Source organism: Channa argus, chromosome 13 (genome assembly GCF_033026475.1).
Source record: "Channa argus isolate prfri chromosome 13, Channa argus male v1.0, whole genome shotgun sequence".
Taxonomy (NCBI): domain Eukaryota; kingdom Metazoa; phylum Chordata; class Actinopteri; order Anabantiformes; family Channidae; genus Channa; species Channa argus.
Window position 1 is genome coordinate 460,374 of NC_090209.1, and position 23,690 is coordinate 484,063.

General features: G+C 39.5%; 1 protein-coding gene across 6 annotated transcripts in view; it reads left to right on the forward strand.

Annotated features, from left to right (window-relative positions):
• The first annotated feature begins 14,185 nt into the window (after positions 1-14,185).
• The window catches only part of LOC137140035 (ephrin type-B receptor 2-like), a 45,013-nt gene continuing 35,508 nt past the window's right edge, over positions 14,186-23,690 (forward strand). For 4 of the 6 annotated variants that reach the window (XR_010916421.1, XR_010916420.1, XR_010916418.1 and 1 more), the window contains exon 1: positions 14,186-14,386. Coding sequence is in view for 2 of the 6 variants with exons in the window: in XM_067528078.1 (XP_067384179.1) it covers positions 14,254-14,386 (133 nt within the window). In the remaining 4 variants the exon portion in view is untranslated. The remainder of the gene's footprint in view (positions 14,387-23,690) is intronic. The other 2 variants (XM_067528078.1, XM_067528079.1) reach the window with 1 other exon arrangement.

Here is a 23,690-nt window from a genome sequence, read left to right on the forward strand (position 1 = left end):
CTTCGACACCAGAGCAGACCATTACCTACATGCACTAAATCCAAACTGTTATCCCCAGCTGGACATGAAGGGCTAATTCTATTCGCACTCTGTTGTGACATCATAATCTGCTGGATAGTAGATGCACAGAGCCAGAGGTAAAGGCTGGGGAATGGAAACCTGCTAAGCGCTCATCCTCAGCAATCATCATCCACTTATCCTTTGCTTAATTTTCTACATTCTACATCTCCCTCCCTCTCTTTTGCTGAATGTTCTCTGCTCACTTTATCACTAACATGTTGAAGGTGAAAAAATTAAGTGACAACAGGTCAATCAATTATATAAATGACAGAGCACAATCCATACAAAAAGTAATTCAGTGTGCCTTATTTTCTGGTGTTCTGTCTCTCGTTTAGTCATTGCTGTTACTGATTTTCATTCCCAACAATTGTCATGTTATGTCAAAGTGATGTCATATAACTCAAGTCTTCCTCACGGGCTGGGCCCTGTTTTAAGGATGTCCCAGTGAAGATGGTTTGCATTAAGTGCTGACACCTTAAGACTTGTTACTTTAAGATGACATGTTCTGACAGTCCAGCCATATAAAGTCCCACTTGAATGTTTTTGGTTGTCCCTGATGTGTAGGTAGTCCCTATCTTGTCCCTAAGATGATCCTCCATCTCTCCTTGTACCAAAAGGAAAGGAGCTCAGTGCATTGGGGGGTGGGTCCCCCAGCAGTCTAAGCCTATAGCAGCATGACTATAACTAACTATAAGCTTTATCAAAGAGGAAGGTTTAAGGCCTAAACCTAAAAGAAGAGAGGGTGTCTGCTTCCCGAATCAGAACTGGGAGCTGGTTCCACAGGAGAGGAGCTTGATATATATAGAAGCTTTATATGTAAGAAGCAGGGTTTTAAATTCTAGTCTAGATTTAATTGGACGCCAATGGAGAGAAGCTAGTGAAGGTGAAATATGATCTCTCTTGCTAGTTCCAGTCAGCACTCTTGCTGGATGCTCCTAATTTTGGCAATGTTCCGTAGGTGGAAGAAGGCTGTTCTAGAGATTTGTTTTATATGTGAGGTAAAGGACAAATCCTGGTTAAAAAATAACTCCAAGCTTCCTTGCAGTAGTACTGGAGATCAGCCATGCACACAGGAATAACAGGTTACCACCCTCTATCTAAGTAAGAGTTTTCATGGCAAAGTTTGGATTCACTTGTTTGTCTTCGTCTTCTGAATGATGCATTTGTAACCAACCACTAGAGGGAACTGTAGTATCAGTATTATCCTGTTCAGGTCATGGGAGGCCAGAGTCTATCCCAGCTATCATAGGGTGAGAGAGAGAGAGAGAGAGAGAGAGAGAGAAGGGGGGGGGGGGGGGGGGGGGGGCACCCTGAACAGGTCTCCAGTCTGTCTCATGGCCAACAAAGAGAGACATACACAGGCAGATAATCCTTCACATTCACATATACAGGCAAGTCTTGGGAATGTGGGAGAAAACATGCATGTCAAAATACACAACTTTTCTACTGAACAATTTATTACTCCAATTAATTCAATTCAACTTTATTTATATAGCACCAATTCACAACAAAGTCACCTCAGGGCACTTTACAGAATAAAGTCAAGATTATAAAGATGTATAGAGAGAACCCAAGAATTCCCCCTTGAACAAGCCATAGGCAACAGTGGAGAGGAAAACTCCCTTTAACGGAAGAAACCTCCAGCAGAACCAGGCTCAGGGTGGACGGCCATCTGCCTTCACCGGTTGGGGTGAGTGGAAAGGCGAGAGAGAAGAGAACAGAGCAACAAGAAGCAACAAAAAAATATCGGGCAGATTAGTAGGACCAGTAGCTGCCCGCTGGAAGACACACAGCTTCAAAGCCGGGGACACCTGCAAAGAGAGACAGCGAGAGGCGGACAGAAGGAAAAAGACAACTACGGGACAAAACACACAGAGTTAATGACCTATAGTGGTGACAATTGCGTGATGAGAGGTGAGGAGAGATGGTCAAGAGGAGGAAAGGAGCTCGGTGCATTGTGGGGTGGGTCCCCCAGCAGTCTAAGCCTATGGCAGCATAACTATAACTAACTATATGCTTTATTAAAGAGGAAGGTTTTAAGCCTAGACTTAAAAGTAGAGAGGGTGTCTGCTTTCTGAATCTGAACTGGGAGCTGGTTCCACAGGAGAGGAGCTTGATAGCTAAAGGCTCTACCTCCCATTCTACCTTTGGAAATTCTGGGAACCACAAGTAGGCCTGCATTCTGAGAGCGAAGTGGTCTACTGGGATGATATGGTGCTATGAGATCTTCTATATATGATGGAGCCTGACCAATCAGAGCTTTATATGTAAGAAGCAGGGTTTTAAATTCTATTCTAGATTTAATGGGAAGCCAATGGAGAGAAGCTAGTGAAGGTGAAATATGATCTCTCTGTCTAGTTCCAGTCAGCACTCTTGCTGCAGCATTTTGGATTAATTGCAGGCTCTTTAGTTACTGGGGCGTCCTGAAAGTAGGGAATTACAGTAGTCCAACCTAGAGGTAACAAATGCGTGGACCAGTTTTTCGGCATCACTTTGAGACAGAATGCTCCTAATTTTGGCAATGTTCCGTAGGTGGAAGAAGGCTGTTCTAGAGATTTGGTTTATATGTGAGGTAAAGGACAAATCCTGGTCAAAAATAACTCCAAGGTTCCTTGCAATAGTACTGGAGGCCAGAATTATGCCATCTAGAGTAATAATATGGTTGGACATCATGTCTCTGAGATTTTCGGGCCGAAATACTATGACTTCAGTTTTGTCTGAGTTTAGAAGTAAAACATTGTGGGACATCCAGGCCTTTATGTATTTTAGGCTTGAAGCTTTATTAATTGATTATTTTCATCTAGTTCCATAGATAAATATAGCTGGGTATCATCAGCATAACAGTGGAAATTTATGGAGTGTTTTCTAATAATGTTGCCTAAAGGAGACATATATAAAGTAAAAAGTATTGGTCCTAACACAGAGCCTTGTGGAACTCCATAGCTAACCTTTGTGTGCATGGAGGATTCATCATTAACATGAACAAATTGAAATCTATCAGATAGATAAGATTTAAACCAACTTAGTGCAGTTCCTGTAATTCCATTTTCATGTTCCAGTCTCTGTAATAAAATGTTATGATCAATGGTATCGAATGCAGCACTAAGATCTAACAGAACAAGTATAGAGATGAGTCCAGTATCTGAGGCCATGAGAAGATCGTTGGTGACTTTTACCAGTGCTGTTTCTGTACTATGATGAACTCTAAATCCTGACTGAAAGTCTTCATACAAATTATTCCTATGAAGGTGATCACATAATTGTTTTGCGACTACTTTTTCAATTATTTTAGAAATAAAGGGGAGATTAGATATTGGTCTGTAATTGGCTAAAACACCTGGGTCAAGCTTTTTTGTATATTTTTAAACTATTTTTCCAGGCTAAATGAGATTCTTCTAAATTTCTGAAACGCCACTTCCTTTCTAACTTTCGTGTTTCCTGTTTTAAGTTGCGTGTTTGTGAACTATACCATGGAGATCGCCTCTGCTGGTTTACTGCCTTCTTTTTCAGAGGGGCAACACTATCGAGTATTGTACGTAGTGAGGCTGCAGAATTGTCAAAAAGATAATCTACTTGTGCAGGAGAAACATTAAGGAGACTACTTTCCATTGTACTAACATCTTCTTTTTCTTTCAGCTGTTCCCTTTCAGCCACAGCGAATCATGTGCCTCCATCTAACTCTGTCCTCTGCATCCTCTTCTCTCACACCAACTAACTTCATGTCCTCTCTCACTACATCCATAAATCTCCTCTTTGCTCTTCCTCTAGACCTCCTGCCTGGCAGCTCCAACCTCAGCATCCTTCTACAGATATATTCACAGTTTCTCCTCTGAACATGTCCAAACCACCTCAATCTGGCCTCTCTGACTTTATCTCCGAAACATCTAACATGAACTGTCCCTCTGATGTCCTCATTCCAGATCCTGTCCATCCTCGTCACTCCCAAAGTGAACCTCAACATCTTAAGCTCTGCTACCTCCAGCTCTGCCTCCTGTCTCTTCTTCAGTGCCACTGTCTCTAAGCCGAACAACATCTCTGGTCTCACCACCGTCTTGAACATCTTTCCTTTCATTCTTGCTGATACTCTTTTATCACACAACACACCTGACACTTTTCTCCACCCGTTCCAACCTGCCTGCACTCGCCTCTTCACCTCTTTTACACACTCACCGTTGCTCTGAACCGTTGACCCCAAGTACTTAAAGTCCTGCACCTTCTTCACCTCTGCTCCCTGTAACCTCACTGTTCCACTTGGGTCCCTCTCATTGACACACATGTATTCTGTCTTACTGCGGCTAAGCTTCATTCCTCTGTTTTCCAGAGCAGACCTCCACCTCTCTAGATTTTCCTCCACCTGCTCCCTGCTCTCACTACAAATCACAATGTCATCTGCAAACATCATAGTCAACGGAGATTCCTGTCTAACCTCATCTGTCAGCCTGTCCATCACCAGAGCAAACAAGAAGGGGCTCAGACTGATCCTTGATGCAGACCCACGTCCACCTTGAACTCCTCTGTCACACCTACAGCACCTCACCACGGTCTTACAGCTCCCATACATGTCCTGCACCACTCTAACATACTTCTCTGACACTCCAGACGTCCTCATACAATACCACAGCTCCTCTCTCTGCACCCTGTCATACGCTTTCTCTAAATCTACGAAGACACAATGCAACTCCCTATGACCCTCTCTGTACTTTTCCATCAGCATCCTCAAAGCAAATACTGCATCTGTTGTTCTCTTTCTAGGCATGAAACCATATTGCTGCTCACAAATGTTCACCTCTGTCCTTAGCCGAGCTTCCACTACTCTTTCCCACAACTTCATTGTTTGGCTCATCAGCTTTATTCCTCTGTAGTTGCCACAGCTCTGTTCATCTCCCTTGTTCTTAAAAATGGGCACCAGTACACTTCTCCTCCAGTCCTCAGCATCCTCTCACTAGTCAGAAACAGTGCCAACTCTCTTAGACCCTCCTAGCATGCAAGTCCTCATATGCTCTGTGTTTGGCCTTTGCCCCCTCTACGTTAACCTTATGCTGCATCTCCCTGTACTCCTGTCTACTCTCTTCAGTCCTCTCAGTGTCCCACTTCTTCTTAGCTAACCTCTTTCTCTGTATACAATCCTGAACTTCCTCGTTCCACCACCAAGTCTCCTTGTCCGCTTTCCTCTTTCCAGATGACACACCGAGTCCCCTCCTACCTGTCTCCCTGATCACATTAGCTGTAGTGGTCCAGTCATCTGGAAGTACCTCCAAACCACCCAGAGTCTGTGTCAGCTCCTCCCCGAACATTTTTCCTTTTTCAACTTCCACCACATTGTCCTCTGCTCTGCCTTTGTCCTCTTCATCTTCCTCACCACCAGCATAATTTTACACACCACCATCCTGTGTTGTCTGGCTACACTCTCCCCTACCAACACTTTACAGTCACTGATCTCTTTCAGATTACAGAGACTACACAAGATGTCGTCCACCTGAGTGCTTCTACCTCCGCTCTTATATGACACCCTATGTTCCTGCCTCTTCTGAAAGAAAGTGTTTACTACAGCCATTTCCATCCTCTTTGCAAAGTCAACCACCATCTGTCTTTCTGCATTCCTGTCCTGAAGACCAAACCTGCCCATAACAGTCTCATCACCTCTGTTCCCTTCACCTACATGCCCATTGAAATCTGCACCAATCACCACTCTCTCACCTCTGGAGATGCTCTGAATCACTTCATCTAACTCACTCCAGAGTTTCTCCTTCTCTTCTAACTCACATCCTACCTGTGGTTCATAACCACTTACAACATTGAACATCACACCTTCAATTTACACATCAACCTGTCTGATACTAATTTTACCTCAACGTTCCTCACCAACTCCTCTTTCAGGATAACTCCCATTTCTCTTCCTATCTGACCCATGTAGAACAACTTGAACCCTGCTCCTAAGCTTCTAGTCTTGCTACCTTTCCACCTGGTCTCCTGGACACACAGTATGTCCACCTTCCTTCTCTGCATCATGTCGATCAACTCCCTAGCCTTGCCTGTCATAGTACCAACATTCAAAGTCCCTACTGTCAGTCCTGCATTCTTAGCTTTCCTCTTCTCTCTCTGCCTACGAACACACCTTCCTCCTCTTCTTCTTTGTCTTCGACCAACAGTAGTCCAATTTCCACCGGTACCCTGTAGGTCAACAGCACCGGTGGCGGTCGTTGTTAACCCGGGCCCCGACCGATCCGGTATGGAAGTCATTGTCACGGTTCGCATGTTTGATTTGGCATGTGTTTTACGTCGGATGCCCTTCCTGCCACAACCCTCTGCATTTATCCAGACTTGGGACTGGCACAAGAAGACACTGGCTTGTGCCCCCTTGCGGTTGCATTTTCCATTGTATTAACATATGGTGAAGCAAATGATGAAAGAATAATTTCTTAAAATTTGTTGACAGCTTTTTCACTTAAGCATCTGCTATAGTGGAATTTTTCCCTAACTGCTGTATAGTCCGTTATTGTAAATTCAAATGTTAATAAAAAATGGTCAGACAGAAGTGAGTTGTGAGGAAATATTGTTAAATTATCTGCTTCAATTCCATACGTAAGGACAAGGTCTAATGTCTGACTAGAACAGTGGGTGGGTTTATTTACATTTTGGGAAAAAACAATTGAATCTAATAATGAATTAAACGCAGTGCTCAGGCAGTAACTGTCAGCATCTACATGAATGTTAAAGTCACCCACTATAATGACTTTATCTGTACTAAGCACTAAATCAGATAGAAAATCAGAAAATTCAATCAAAAACTCTGAATAAGGGACTGGAGGACGGTACACGATAACAAATAATAGTGGTTTTTGAGTTTTCCAGTTTGGGTTTGAAAGGCTAAGAGTAAGGCTCTCAAATGAGTTATAACTATGTTTAGGTCTAGGAATTATTGATAAGCTACAATGGAAGATTGCTGCAACTCCTCCACCTCGGCCTGTGCTTCTAGGAACATGATAATTAATATGACTTTGGGGGGGTTGACTCATTTAAACTGACATTTTGTCTGACTGAAACTTGGTTTCAGCAGGAAGAATATAAATCGAATTGATTATCGCTTATTAAGTCATTTACTAACAGAGATTTAGAAGAGAGAGATCTGATAGTTAATAATCTGCATTTAATAGTTTTGGGGTTTTGTTCTGTAAGAGGATCAGTCTTAACTTTTATTAAGTTATTGTGATTAACTCGTCTTGTTGTCGTTTTTAGTTTATGTAATTTACTTGGTTGGGGAACAGACACAGTCTCTATAGGTATGTGGGAGTTGTGATGGTTGTAAGGATACTGCAGAGAGGCGTCATAAACCTACAATAATATACAATTGGGGAGGTAAAAAATTGTGCTTTAAAGTGATAATTTGCCTCATTGCAGGTTGCTAGAAAAATTCTATGCTGATAAAATATAAGAAACCACTTAAAATGTACAGAACACATTTTTTGATGCTGCTTTTTTTTCTGCCTCAGATTTGTTCAGTTGTCCGTGTGCTAAATCTGGGGTGGCTAATCAGATTTAAAGGGTGGCTAGTGCCCCCCAGGCAACAGTAATCTCTTTTAACTTTTGCCTTTTAGCTGAGGCAAACTGACTGTACTGTATGTATTTCACAGTTCACCTAAAAAAAAGCACTGGGTTTGTGGGCATGACAGATACATTTGTCATAAACTATTCTTGATTTGTTAATGCCCTGGGGTTAAGGAAACACAGTGTTAATGTTTAAGTGCTTTCATGTCACTTCCCAGCAAGGCCTGAGCCTAAGGGAGCATCCTGACTTCATTACTCATCACTATCACACAGAACACACTCAGTGGGTGATAAGAAGTGTGTAAATGTAAAATGTTAAATTAAAAAAATAAATGTATACACTCATCCATTAATTATCCTTAAAAGTTGTAGGTACATTTTACACAGTTATGCTAAAATAATTAATAGAAAAATCAGTCTTTTAATTGTCATCTTTTAATAGCTTGAGCACTTTCACAAACATTTAAATTCTACATACAAAAACACGTGTGTTATATGCAAGTTATTGTGTTAAATATCACTACATGTAGCTTCAGCTAAGGGACAACAAATCTTTTTGTTGCTCTTCATTTGTTTTCTTTTTCAACTCTCCACTCACCACAACTGGTCAAGGCAGATATCCTCCTGCCCTGAGGCTGCCATTGTCAGGGTTTTCCTCTACTCTCAATGCAAAAAGTCACTCAATGTAAGAATGTTAACAGTCGAACTGCTAATTGCAATATGAGTACAGGCCAGTGGAGGTTGGGGCAGGTAATCTAGAAGGCAACTGTGCCTAGTGTGAGTGTGACCTACTGTAAGTTAGGTGGCAAATTAAATGTAAAACTTTACAACCAAATACACTGAACAAGAGTTTTTGCTTGCCACTGTCCTAAAGTGCAGGCCTTCACAAACTTTTTATTGCACAGGACCCAAAGTAGCGTTAGCTTCTGGCTGAAGGAGAGACAATCTTCAATTATTATCTCATCAAAATCAACAACATGTCTGCTAGACCCTATTCCAACTAGACTGCTCAAGAAAGCTTTACCCTTAATATATCCTTAAGCTTTACCCTTTTTTTTGTTTCATCATTCTATCTTTAGAAACAGGCCATGTACCAAAGGCCTATAAGGAAGCTACAATCAACCCGCTACTTAAAAAACCCTGTCTTGACCCAGGTGTTTAAGCTAACTACAGACAGATATCCAATCTCCCCATTTTTTTTTTAAATTCTTGAAAAAGTAGTTGCAAATGCGACCACCTGTACAGAAAAAATATGTTACAGAAATAGCACTATTAAAAGTCTTAGATGTTAGTTCTGCATTTGACACCATTGATCACTTTATAACAGAGACTGGAACATGTAATTGGAATTAAAGGAACTGCACTAGGTTTGTTTAAATCTTATTTATCAGATAGATTCCAATTTGTTCATGTTAATCACAAATCTTCCACACATACAAAACTTATATTCCACAAGGCTCTGTGTTAGAACCACTACTTTTTACTTTATTTTAGGCAACATTATTAGAAATGACTAAAATAGAAATAGTAAATTTCCATTGCTATTGTTGATGACACCCAGCTATTCAACAATCTATGCAACCAGAAATAAAAAAAAAAATCAATTTCCTACTGATTGCCAGTTCAGATTCAGGAAGCAGACACCCTCTCTACTTTTAAGTCTAGGCTTAAAACCTTCCTCTTTGATAAAGCTTATAGTTAGTTGTAGTCATGCTGCTTTAGGCTTAGACTGCTGGGGGACCCACCCCCAATGAGCTGAGCTACTTGAGATGATGAAAGAGTGACAGCGACCTCAAATCAGGCTGAAAATGAACAGTAACTTTAACTTCAAGAACAACACACAGAAATAAGGTAAATGGTAGCAACTGTGTTTACATTACAGATGAGCAAATCAAATTTCAGAGGGAAATTTTAATGATAACAAATAATTTATTTCACAGCTTAAACATGCCCCCTCTGCCCTCCACAAGTTGGTTTGGTTTCTGGGATGGTCATGTTTTCTATGTAATTGATATTACAATTCTCTTGCAGCAGCTTCATAGTGGTGTTTTGAAAAGGGAAGGCTTTCAATCTGAATGAACACCAACTAGAAATGCGTGGTTTGGTTAACATTAGTATTTTACTGTCACTAATTCATAAGTAGAGTGACTGAAGCTTCCATTGCTCTCACTTATAAATCTAATTTAGGAAAGAGCTCTAATTTCAGTGTGTGTTGCATTTAAAGACTTAAATAAGTGCTGTAAACTGGTTGTTAGCTGTGGTATTTTGACCACCATAAGGTTAACATCATTCTCAGCTCCCTAATGTATTTTTTTACTCCGTTTTGGGACATCAGCATTTGCAGGATGAAAAATCACCATGCAGCATTGCTTGCAGCACTAGCTCTATACCTACCAAATGAGGAGGATGAAGAATGCATAAGAGGAAGAGGCCTTTCCAAAGGTTTTGGCCAAGAGAGAAACCTCATAAGGTAATAAGATTACAAGTGATAAAAGGGCTCTGAGTTAATGAGATAAATTAAAAATTAAACCAAGGAGACCAAATGAAGAGATCTCCACTACCAATGTCAGTACTGCTAATCAAAGTCTCAGCGGCATGTTTGCAGACTGCAGTCTGATTTCATTCCCACCTTCAAAATACAGCTGAGAGAAATGACTGACAGTTGTCAAAATTAGGAAGCCACTGAATCAGATCATGTATGTGTTAAAACGTTTCAGTTCAAGTCACCCCAGAGAAAAAACACTATGTTTGCCCAAAACATAGCACATCTAAGCAGGAATGGTGTCTGAGGCCAAATGCCTTCAGGTTAGAAATGGTGACATCCTCAAGGAGGTCATTAGGATCTTGTCACAGATTGTTAAACCGCACTCCGTCTGGTTTTTAAGAGATTCACATGCTGACCATCAAACAAGTGCTGGAGTTCAGAGCAATATGCTTCGCATCCACATGTTCCCAAACCCAAAATTCTGCTGCATGCATCTCTCCAGGGGATTCACCGTCAGTCACCAGTGACCAGTTATTAGTTTTAGAAGGCACAGGCAAGTTGTGTCATGTCACATGTTGGGAGACATGTAGGAGTGTCAGAAAAGGAAACACGTAAATTCCTTGTTAGTTTGGTACAGTCATATGTAACGTGCTGTTTTTTTTATCTAGCATTTACACCTGGTCCCTTATGCTCTACTCTGTTGAATACAGAGGCCCTGCTTTGCCATGTCAGCTGGGACTGGAACCCCGACAGTGGGAGCAGCCATTACTCCAGCTTTACTGCTCAATCTATGATCCACAAGTCAAGACAGATTACGTCTGATTGGATCGCTGATGGCTCGTCTGACCTACAATCTGCTGCAGTCTCATCGCCGTCTCCCTGGGCAAAGGTTTCCATGGGAACAAGCCCTGGGCTCCTCTAATCCGTTGTTTTGCAGCCCTCACTCATCTGGAGGCAGGCTGGATTCCTTTTTGTCAGGCCCATATTCTTCTGCTCTATTTGCTCCCTCTCTCTTAGTCACTAACTCTCTTCCTCATTTTCCATCTCCTCTCCTGCTCACTCTCTCATTTATGCTCAGTTTTCTGTGTTACAGCCTCTCTCTCTCTCTTTCCCTCTCCCCTGTGCTTTCACCCACTTCAATCTTATGTTATGAAATAGCTCAGACAGGTCAGTTTTAGATTCGCTGTGGACATGACAGCGGTGCAGCTCAGGCACAAAACTCTGCGTTTTGAGCTCATAATGACAAAATACTTTACATAATATAGGTTAACATAAACACATCTGGTATGTTAAGTTATATATTCTAAGTATATTTATGTAAATTGTTACAATGCATGTGAACATAATACACATAAATACAGTGGTGTATGCAGAGGTAAGAACATGTGCTTATATGGTCAAAGGTATGACACCAGAACATCAGCCCAATGGAGTCAATGTACATGTACACTAACATTGCTGCAATCAAAGCATCGAATCATTGTGCCTCAGATTAGAAGTTTTATGGGCTGCTGAAACACAAAGATATACAGTTTGAGGTAAGCATAATGTAAAGTCCCATTTAAAGACACATATTGTAGGCGTGAGATATAAATGCTGCTGAAATGTCAGTTGAGTTTTAAGTGTTGAAAACAGATGAAGCAGCGGAATTTCACTGAAATGTCACTGGAATTAAATCTCTGAAAGCAGATGAAGTGACACTTAAAGAAAATGCGATAAAAACAGCTGAAATGTCAGATGAATAAAGCCTGATAAATGTCGTCAAAATGCCAGATGACATGAGCCCAGTGACAGTGTTGAAGATAAGAAAGTGATGACTGTGGCTGAAGGGACAATCAATAATGTGATAAACATTCTATATTATAGGCAACATGCTAATGTGTATGAATGTTTGCCACCAGACTAGATAAAATAAAGAAAAACATGAGAATGAAGTGATGTGAAAATTGGTTGAATCAACAAGAGATGAAATATTAAATCCTACTGTGAAAAGTATAATCAGCTATTTTACTGAAGGGGCTGATATTTTAGGCTTCAAGTACTTATTTCAAAGAAAACAAATAGATGCTTTATCACATCAAGCCAAAAATTACTAATCTATTAAACATGAGCTGTTTCTATTTTTTCTTTGTTTTGTTTTATACAGTGCCTTGCAAAAGTATTCACACCCCTTGAAACTTTCCACATTTTGTCATGTTACAACCACAAATGTAAATGTATTTTATTGGGATTTAATGTAATAGACCAACACGAAGTGGCACACAATAATAAAGTGAAATAAAAAATGTACATTTTATTTACAAATAAATATCTGAAAAGTGTGGCAGGCATTGTATTCAGCCCCCTTTACTCTGATACCACTAACTAAAACCCAGTGAAACCAATAAAAAAACAAACAAACACTTTTTTTTGTGTTACAGCCTTATTTCAAAATTGATTAAATTCATTGTTTTCCTCAAAGTTCTACAACAATACCTTATAATGATGATGTCAATAATGACGTTACATGGCTGCCTTTGAAGTTTGTCTTTAAGTGAATTATAAGTGAATGTGTACTGTGGAATGAATTTGTTATCACCTCAATGAACGTGGAATTAAATAAATGTTTAGTGTTTGTCATACAACAATCTCTGAAATGGATAATCTTTGGACCACCGGACACGAGTAAGCCTGCCTCTACATTAAATATTCATCGCCGTTGCTTAATACTTTGTTGTTTTTGAGTGTGATGCTACAAGCTTGGCATATGGATGTTTGAGCAGTTTCTCCCATTCTTCCTCCTGCCTCTCAAGCTCCATCAGGTTGGATGCATCAGTGCAAAGTCATTTTCAGATCTCTCCAAAGATGTTCGGTCAGGTTCAAGTCTGGCTTAGGGTTGTTGACCTGTTGAAAGACGACCCGTAACACCAGTCTGAGGTCCAGAGCTGTCTGGCCACTCTACCATAGAGGGCTAATTGGTGGTGTGCTGCAGAGATGCTGTTCTTCTGGAAGGTTCTCCTCTCTCCACAGAGAAATGCTGGAGCTCTTACAGAGTGACAGTCGGGTCCTTGGTCAGCAGCTGATTAAGGCCCTTCTCTCTCGATCAGCCATTGTTCTCATTGGGATCTTTAATGTTTCAGACATTTGTCTGTACTGGGTATTGTTTGGAAAAAAGCCTGTTAGAGTCTGCAAAATACTGGGATGGAGTTTCACCTTCCAGCAGGAAAACGACCATAGACATACAGCCAGAGCTACAAAGGCACAGTTTAAGTCAAAGCGTCCAATTGTGTCATGATCTGGCCTTCGCATTCACTTCCTGTCTTGGACTTTTGTATTTTGTACCCTTTTCTCCACTTCCTTATCCCAGTTCATTTTTCCACCTTTACCACTCATCAACGTTCACAATTGTTTGCACCTTTTCCCCTGCCTCTTTAAACCTAGCTCTGCCGTCTGTTCCCTGTCAGATCATCGTCTCTGTTATTCACTTTACCCTTCTCATGATTTTTGGACTCTTGACTTTCTTCATGTGGACTTTTGCTACTTGCATCTATGGTTTTTAACTCTGTTCATGTGGATTTCTGTTACCTGCATCTTGGTCTGAGGTTTGATTATTATTTTGTCTTCTTTGTTTTAGCTCTTTTTTTCGTTTGTCCCCCGGTTTATTAGTCATGTCAATTCTCCAACCGCTTAGTTAGTGCTCACGTACATTTCCTAGTCTGGTTTCCATCCAGCTGCCCCTGTTATTTTGACCCAGTCTTGTAATTTATAAAATCCCAATAAATACTTATATTTGTGGCTGTAACGTGACAAAATGTGGAAAATTTGAAAGGGTATGAATTTGAAAGGCATTGTATGACCTGCACTGACATCAGCGTTTTTGTGTGTTGTGAAAAGATCAAATTTTAATGTTTTAAAAGAAGTCATTACTTATAACCACTGTACCTGCTCATGGCTAAATGTGGAACTGGAAATAAATAGTTTAACAATAACTGCAGGATTAGTTGATTCACCGACAAACTCTTTGATTTGCACACCTACATGAGGGTTCAGTGGGTACAACGGGTTGCCGTTGTTTCCCCCTCCCTTGGTTTTGGTTTTGCCCAAACTGGCTCCAGCAGCAGCTCTCCAGCTTTTCCCCCTGTGCTGCTGATGCTGCTGGTGAGGATGATGCTCTGCAGCTCTGAATGACTCCAGTCAATGGCCCGATGCTGGACGGCTGCGCAGTGAACGCATTGGCTTTTTATAGTCGAATGCCGGGAACGATCATGGATATCTTATATTTTCTGTGGATACTGCCAACGGTATGGGCCGTCGAAGGTAAGCCGGTGCCTAAGCCCTGTTTGCATTGGAATAGTTGAACGTGCATGCACGACGCGACGGGAGAGACAGAGACAGTGGAGCTTCATCAGTTCTGCTCAAAGACCAGAAATTAAATGGCGTTTTCAAAAAGCGGAGTATAAACGTGGCTCTGATAAAACCCGAAGATGTTAGTGGTACCGGCTCGAAATGATCTATTTATAGGGCTTTTACTCTTTATTCGAAGTACAGTAAAGGCCGAGTGGAACATACTCTTACTTCGGTTAGTAATATTAATATAATAATTAATAATTTTAACGCTTGCCTTTGTAACCGACTTCAGTGTATTACGTAGACAGGAGATTAATACGATGTGACTAATGCAGCAGAATATTCAAATCATAGTGGTGAGTGCATCAGGTCAGTGTAGCTGTAGTCTGGTGTATTAGACTGGGTTTATGTGCAGTGAAGATGGCACTGAGACAGCAGAGACTGGAGAGATTGTTTGTTTGTTTTTGGATTTTGAACCAATCCATGATGTCCCCGTGTGTGACCTCAGTTTTCCTTAGATTAAAAGGACTAATTGTGTGTATTTGCTTTATGTGGCGCGACTAAAACCCTTTTAATGTCTATTGTAATTTTCTTTAGCTTTCTGAAATGTCTCCCTTTACTCTGGAGTAATACAGGATGTCTGATCATAGCGATGGCATTAGAATTATGGTGAATGAACTTGGGATTTAACAGAAATCTCATTTCATAATCTGATCGAGTCTAAAAAAAAAAGTGTGCTTACTAAACACAAAGGGCTAAACGTAGCAGACCGTGCTTGACCCACACCAAGAACAAAATACTACAGTATCCGAGTCTCTGCTGTGCTGTTGTGTAACCCTTCTGAACTGACCTTCATTGATTTACCTTATTTTAAGATTAATATTGCCAAAAATTAAATAACAGGACAATTGTAATTACAGCATTCATAGTGTTTGATGGGATGGCTACTTCAGGCCTTGCAGTTTCTTTCTGAGGCTGGAAGCCAAATAGTTTATTTATGATGATCAGTCCTCTCCACTGCTGATGAGTCTCCATCCTTCACAGACAATGAGTGTCATCAGCGATGCTAATAGTGTTGAAGCAGATACATGTGATCGTGTCAGCTTTAAATTTCATTTTACATTCCACTATTTGACCAAATCCAGTATATTTGGACACATGTGGTTTGGTTTGAGTGAGATAAACTGGATCACAGATTATGAGACAGACTTACCCAACATTGGTGTTGCACCCTACTAATGCTCAGGTGTCTCAATAGGAGCAAGTCCTTGCAGCCAGACTCCATCAAGCTTTGGTGTAAAGCTTGAAACCAGAAGAATCAAGACTGTTATAGACTGTAATAACATCACATTAATGTTGACATATTAAAGACATATAACATATTTTCATTAATATTTTACTTTAAAAACGATCAAAGAATGAATTTAAGAGTAAGAAAATATAAAAGAAAAGTTCTGAATTTTCTTTAATTCTTTAATACTAAACAACATAAAGGATAGCACCTCTTTTAAAAGTATTGGAACCTAATATTTTGTTGGAAAACGTTTGTTTGCAGTATGTGAATCAAGCTGTGAGAACATCAGATGGTTGGTTCCTTCATTTGTTTTTCCTGCAGCTTCCTTCAGTTGTTCACTTTAGGGGTTCTCACTTTAATGTTTTCTTCAGCAAATGCATGTTCAGTTGGGTTAAGGTCTGGTGACTGACTTGTTCTGACTTCTTGCTGCATGAAGCTCCTCCTAATTAGTTTTAATGAATTTCTCTGAAAATTTGCAGGCAAAATGTTTCTGTTCACCTCTGAAAGCTTTCTGTTGCTGCTGTCACGAGTTCTGTCATCAATAATGATCAGTTTGCCTGTTTCCGAAGCAGTCATGCAAAACCAGGTCTCACAGATGATCGTGAGAAGATCCTTCCTTCCTACACACCTGTCTTTCTGATCTGTATTGTTGATTAAAATGTAAAGATTGATTAATAGTAATTTATATAGACAATAGTATTAGAGAAGGATCTTTGAAGATTAGACTCCATCGCGACTTCATAAAAAAAAAGAGGATGTCAGGACATAAGTAGGAAAGTATGTAGATGGTAGTGCTGAAGAGGTGATGCTGCAGATGATACAGTAGCAGAAGTCTCAATGCACACAGTGAATTACTCATGGATGCTTATCAGTAAACGGGGTGGGGGGGCTGTTGCATCTATCTTACACTAAAATGACAGCTGATAGCAGCAGACAAAAGAGGGGGGCCTGGTAGCTCAGTGGTACAGCTTGGATTGGGATGCAGAAGGCCGTGGGTTCCGATCCCACCCCACCAGGTGTGTCACTGCCCAGCCAGCAGGGGCTACACTGACCCCAGTCCCGAACATGGATAAAATGGGAAGGTTGCGCCATGAACGGCATCTGGTGTAAAAACCCATTCCAAATCACTGTGGCGACCCCTGAAGGGACAAGCAGCAGACAGAAGAACAGACTAATGATTGACGCCTATGAGATGACTAGCTCATGGAAACCATTTCAAAAAGAGAACTTCAGTTCACCCTGTAGGGCCAACTCATACTTTAGGTGTCTGCATGTCCACAGTCATACATTTTATGATTTACATCACATAGGTCATGATTTATGTCTGCAAAAACTGTCTGTAACGCAATGCACTGATTGCACATGTACCAATAAGTAAACTGTATATACATAATTTATACATCACATAAGTACTGTCCTAGTGAAGCTGTGTGAATACTGCTTGATTTATTTTCACCTTTTCATAACACACAAGATATAACGCACAAAGCAGCACTTCATCTCATTGCTGCTCACTAACTGAGTTGCCATTCATGTTTTATAGTGTGCATGTGTGGAATGTGCACAGTTTAAGCCATATCAGTACCAGCCTTTATTCTCCATAGTTCTGCTTTATTCACACACTGGCTATTTTTATCTGCCAGGACATGTTTGCAGCAGTGAAGCACTTACGTGAGGTAGAATGCTCATCCAACAGACTATAAGGTGACTTCGGTGCCTCTTAGCTGGAGTTCGATTCCACATAATTGCAATGTGTTTTAGCAGTCTGTGTTGTTGCTGCTCTTCACATTCACGCTCGCACGGAAACAGCACATTGCATGATAATTGGTTTCTTCACAGCAGGAAGATGTGTCATTAGATACATTACAGTGCTGAGAGGAAACCCTCATCAGCATCCAGGAGGAATATCAGAGGCTTATTAATTCATGTCCATTTTCACTGAATTCCTACTGTGTTATGGAGCCTAATGTACAAATTGTGTAATTAGTGTAGTATTTTATAGCTTAACCAATCATGACAAATATATGTTTATTATGCAAAACAAAATGTTCCAATAACACAACATATGTTTGAAGTGCAAATTGGTGAATTAGCCATGTTACTTGGCTCTATAATGTAATTAGCAAACCGGACAGACACTAATGATCCCCCTACTACTGTATACACAACCAAAAAGTTTGCATACCTTTATTTTGAAATGGCAAAAAGAGTTTTATCGGAATTATATTTGAGTGCATCAGTATTTTATTTGATGCACACAAATGTAGTACATGTGTTATTTCGTCAGAAATAAATTAAAGATCATTTTTTATTTATCAAGGGGGGTGCAAACTTTTGCCCTGATAAAATGAATCACAAAAAGGATAAAGAAGTGCAAAAAAAAAATATTGAATCTATAATAACAGTCTGCAGAAATAGACACCCTTTGTGTCTCCTGTCTCAGTGGCTGGGTTATGATAGCACTTTCCTTAAATGGCTACAAAACGTACTGTGTGGGTCAAAGCTTTTGGACATTACGTAATCTTCATCTGCCATACGACACAGGTAAATCAGCTTTCAGTCTTTTTAAATTGCAGCATTTCATTTCATTTCATACATATAAAGTCTGTTATTAAACTTGGCTTAGATCAAGTGAAAATGCTTTGAAAACATGTTTATGTACGTGCATAAATGAATACGGCTCACGTAAAACCGCCTCATGACTTCTGTACATGAAGTTCTAATTGTTTGTTTTAATCTTAGTTTTTGGCCCTGACACAAGCCTGAAAATGAAGAGTCGAAGTCCAATCTGCTGTACAGTGTGCAGAGAAAACAATTAGACTGATTAGAAGTTTTCCTCCATACTTTTTTACAAAATTAAATCCTGGTTGGTTTAATTTTACTTTTTATGTATGAAACACTAAACTAAATCATCAGTAGTACAAGCAATTGGTTTCTAAAGTCACGCAATTACTTAAATAGGGATTAACTGAGTGCCAGCAATGTGTTTAAAGGGTTGTAGTATAAATACACTTGTATGTGGGAGAGATTGAAGCTGAGATGAGTGAAACTATAATCTAGATGTTGCATGGATCCATTTACTGATAAATCAACATCCTGGTCACAATCGACATTTTATTTTATCACTAAGAAATGAAAGGAATGTGTATCAGGCCTAAATCATGGAGCAGGTCATTCTCCAAAACTAAGTGACTATGCAACAAGCAGACTAGTGAGGAATTCAATTCAACTTTATTTATATAGCGCCAATTCACAACAAAGTCATCTCAGGGCACTTTACAGAATAAAGTCAAGATTATAAAGATATATAAAGAGAACCCAACAATTCCCCCTGGAGCAAGCCATAGGCAACAGTGGAGAGGAAAAACTCCCTTTAACGGAAGAAACCTCCAGCAGAACCAGGCTCAGGGTGGACGGCCATCTGCCTCGACCGGTTGGGGTGAGTGGAAAGGGGAGAGAGAAAAGAACAGAGCAACAAAAGCAACAACAAAACGAAAAAAACAAAAGGAAGGCCCATGACACATGACTCTGAAGAAGCTTAAAAATGAAAGACAACCAATCATATACGGACTAGAATATGCCAGTCAGAAACATTTAAATCGGTGGGTTATGTGGCTTTGGTCACGTCTTGGCTCAGAAAAGAGCCAAAAAAAGGTTCTCTCTGATAATTATCACAGGTGATACCATGTTACATATGCATGTATAAGGGTGAAGCCCTACAGGTCTGTTTAATGTATTGCACTCCAAAAACAGACCATAATAACCAAACAACAAAAAATAAACGTCATAATGAAAACAATAAACAATTTTTCAAATGCAATAAAATGTAACAAAACAAGAAAACAAACAATTATTTGAAAGAAGTGAAGCTGTACGGTGGTGAAGTGGTTAGTGCTGCCGCCTCACAGCTGGAATGCACTTGTTTCAAATCCTCCTGCTGGATGCAGCCTTTCTGTGTTGAGTGGGCATGTTCTTCCTTTGCCTGCGTGTGGTTCCTCTGGGTATTAAAGGTAATTTAATTCAGTGGTTCAATCCTGGTCCTTAAAGTACGCCTGCCCTGCTTGTTTTCCAACCGCCAACTGGTAATTACCCTGTGAGATGTGTTCAGGCAGTCAGACTCTAGGAGAGACCCTCTTAGATGAGGGTGGAGTGGGGAAAGTCAAAAGCCATTTCTCAATCTGCATTCTTCTCTGTAGTTGCCTTCTCGCAGACTTGTCATCAGTTAAAAGTATTAAAAGTACAGATCAAATGAAGTCATCCATCCATCCATACAAGAGCTACAGATGTAATTTCTCTCTTTTTTCTGAAGGAGAAGCTCCATAGCTGAGATGGGAGAGACTGTATGTAGAATAACTAGAACCCAGGTTCTTTCCAAATCATAGCATCTAGTCTCATTGGCAACAAACTCAAATTTGGTCTCATTAGACCTTAGAAATGTCTTTCACCTAACTTCTGACATACTTTAGCTGACATTCAGTGGGACCTTTTTACTCTCCTACGAAGATTTAACTGCTGAAGAACCCAGGCAACATGGAAATTGAAGTTATTTGAGTCTCTCCCAAATACAGGTGTCCTGTATCTTTTAAGCACATTCACTGTGATCATATTTAATACTGTATTGTGTGACCTTGCAAACAATTGGCTGCATTAGATATTATTTAGGTGAGTTACTTTAAAGGAGGTGAATTTGTGAAATGAAAGATTGTTTTTTAGATACATTTTTATCGTTAGAAGAAAATTAAATCAGCCATGATTTAACACTATTAAAAATAAAAGTTGAAAACCTCCAAGAGGATAATACTTTCCTATACTCAGTTTTTTTAATCTTCATCTGATTCCTAAAGCTCAGCATCACCACAGCAGATCATGTGTTGTAATGTGCAAACACACAGCTCCAAGTTAAAATTATGTTAAAGTTACAGTTTGGAACATACTGTACATTTTAACATCAACAACAGACTCAGTTCTCTCCCTCTCTCTGTTCTGGTGCAGCTTTACTTACTTAGTCATGAAATTTTTAGTTATGAAATAACCATATCTAAAAAGCTAATAAACGTACTAATCAAGCAGAAATGTTTGCTTTTCTCTGATTGCTCTACTGACCAGTAGACCAAAAGCAAAATTATATGCACTGTTGCCAATACTAATTAATTTGTGTCACTGAACATCTTCACATTAAGATAAGTTTCAAGAGATTTTTTCTATTCAATAAATATGTAAAAAATGTTGAACACTGTACTTTTATTTTATATCTTACATTGTTTAAGGTTAACCTGCCTGTAAGGTTAACCTTAAACAATGTAAGATATAAAACATCTCCATCTCCATCTCCAGAAAATCTTTTTCTGTAGGTTGTTGTAGAATACTGAGTAGTTGGTTGCTCTTTCTGTTGTGATGGGGCCGATAATTTCGTGTGAATTATTGCATAGTTAAACTGCAGCTAATAAATCATGGACAAATCATGGACAACACCGGCTACGATGAGTCCTCCTACACATAGTGATGGTTGTATTTAGCCAAGTAAACAGACCATCAGCTTAAAAACATTTGTTTATAATTGAGTAATTAAGTGGATGGTCAATAAAAATCAATTTATTTCTAGCTTAAACGTTGATTCCCACTACACGCTGTATGTTGCTTCCACTTAATTTCATCACAGATTGTCAAACTCGAAAAATGCTAACTGTATTATTACTGATAAAATGTAAACACTGTGGTCAACTGATTTTGTTCCAAAGTGAACTGATGAATGCAAACATTTGGACCAAATGGGATCTGTACCTGGTCATGCAGATGCTTCTGTGGTTATTAGGAGGTAGATATCTATCAAATAACTTAATAGTGTACAAATATTTTTGCTTAGAAATTGTATCTGAGAAATCTGTATAGAGGACAAAGTGTCTTCAAATGGTATTTTTTTACTTAATATAGAATGACATATAAATATTAGTAAATAAAAAAATAAATAAATTGAGAGAGATCATGTGGGACTACGTTTACTATTACTGCTTGTACTGCTACTTATACCACTTACTATTACTAACATGAATTATGACCTAAATTAAAGTAAATAAGTTTTCTCCACATACTTCATATGAGTCTGAGTCTCAGGTTTCTCCATGATTTGAATCTAGAACTAACGTACAGACACTGCTAACTGTGGATTAGCAAGCACTGAGAATAATGCACTGGGATTTCTCAAATGTCAAATGGCATAAATGACACACAGACATTATGATGTTCCAGGGTCACACCATAGAAGTAGCCTGAATCCTAGCAATGTTGTCCCCCACTTGTCTGTCCATTGATGACATACAGGCCATGACTCATAGACTGCTTTCACAAATATGTTCATCATTATAATTTATGTTCTCCCACACAAAAGTCAGAGGGGCTCAAATTTAACCCTAAACCCATTGCTTGAAATTATTCAGCCTTTCATGCTTTCTTATTTCCTAGAGGCATCACTTGTATTTTTTCTTGGAAAGAATCCAGCCTGGCCTCAGTGTCCTTTGCTGACATTAGTAGTAGGCTCATCTAAGCCACTAGGCCAATATCCAACGTTACGCTCAGCACAGCGCTCTGTTGCCTCTGGGAGCAGTGACAGAAAACAATGAACGTCAAAACAGCTAATGACACTATTCTTCACCAGCCTACATTTGGTTCACCATGATGGAAAGACAGTGTCACATCAATGGCCAGACTGTGTCGACTTTAGAGAAGCAAGTCCAAGAAATGTCTTCAGTAATATTTCACTGAAGTACTTTATGTTTTAACTGTGTTTACTTATATTTAACTTGTCCAGTGACCTATAATTTTTTTTAAACATGGAAAGAAACACATTAGTTGGTTGTGTTCTCACCTAATACTTATTGCATTGGTTAAATTTTAGAATTTTACAGCATTTGTTCCTGAGCTTTTCTCACAATCAATCTATTCCACGTCTTAAAATCTCACGACTACAGTGATAAAAACAGAAAAAATATTGGCCTCAGAAGCTGTGTACCACACTGATCTAGTAAACAGAATATTTTTATCATAACTGCAGTTAATAAATATCATATATTTATATTTATTTATATCCGATCATATTATGTATGTATTATCATGGAGATCTAAAGTAGGTTGAACCACACACAGTATCTCTACCCAAACCCAGCACTGACAAGTTCATTTTCAGAGACCCAGTCTGAGTGTGACCTACGGACAGTCAGACCTGACCTGAATAGACCCGAAGTTAATTAGATCCAAATGGACTGAATCCAAATAGAGCGAGAACACAAACAACGTGCTGAACTGTGAATTCATTAGCTCAAACGACAAAGCAGCCATGGTGAAAACAGTGGAATGTAATATTAATAAAAACAAATGTAACATCATATCACAATAAAAACTCTCCACGATTCCATGATTCTCATCTAACATTGGAAATCTCATAGTCTACTAATTTGCTTATTAGGTTGGGGATCACAGTTCTCATTCTCCTTTTGTTCTGATATATAGTTTGAAGTGTGGGACCTGTAAATTATATATATATGGGTGTTTGCCTGTGAAAACGTAATAAAAAACTTAAATTTGCTGCAAGTGGACTCAGTCTAGTTCTACAATCATTTCAATGCACACCACTGTGCAGAGCATCACAGCAAAGGATCAGAATAGTTTCTCAAAGACAAAATTCTGTTTTGATTTGTAATTAATTTGCAAACTTTCTAAAATATTACACTTTTCATTTAATATTTAAAAATGCAACTGTATCTATTTCAAACTGTAACAAAATAGAATACGTAAAAAGTAAATCTGGATGTTTCCTCCCAGAGGACCTGCCCCTTTATATGAGACATAGCTGCTTATGTAGCACTTTTATCTAAAGCATTTTACGATGTTGATTCCCATTCACTCACACACTGATGGCAGTGGCTGCCATGCAAGGGGCTCACCTGACCCACCAGCAGCAACTTGGGGTTCAGCATCTTGCCCAAG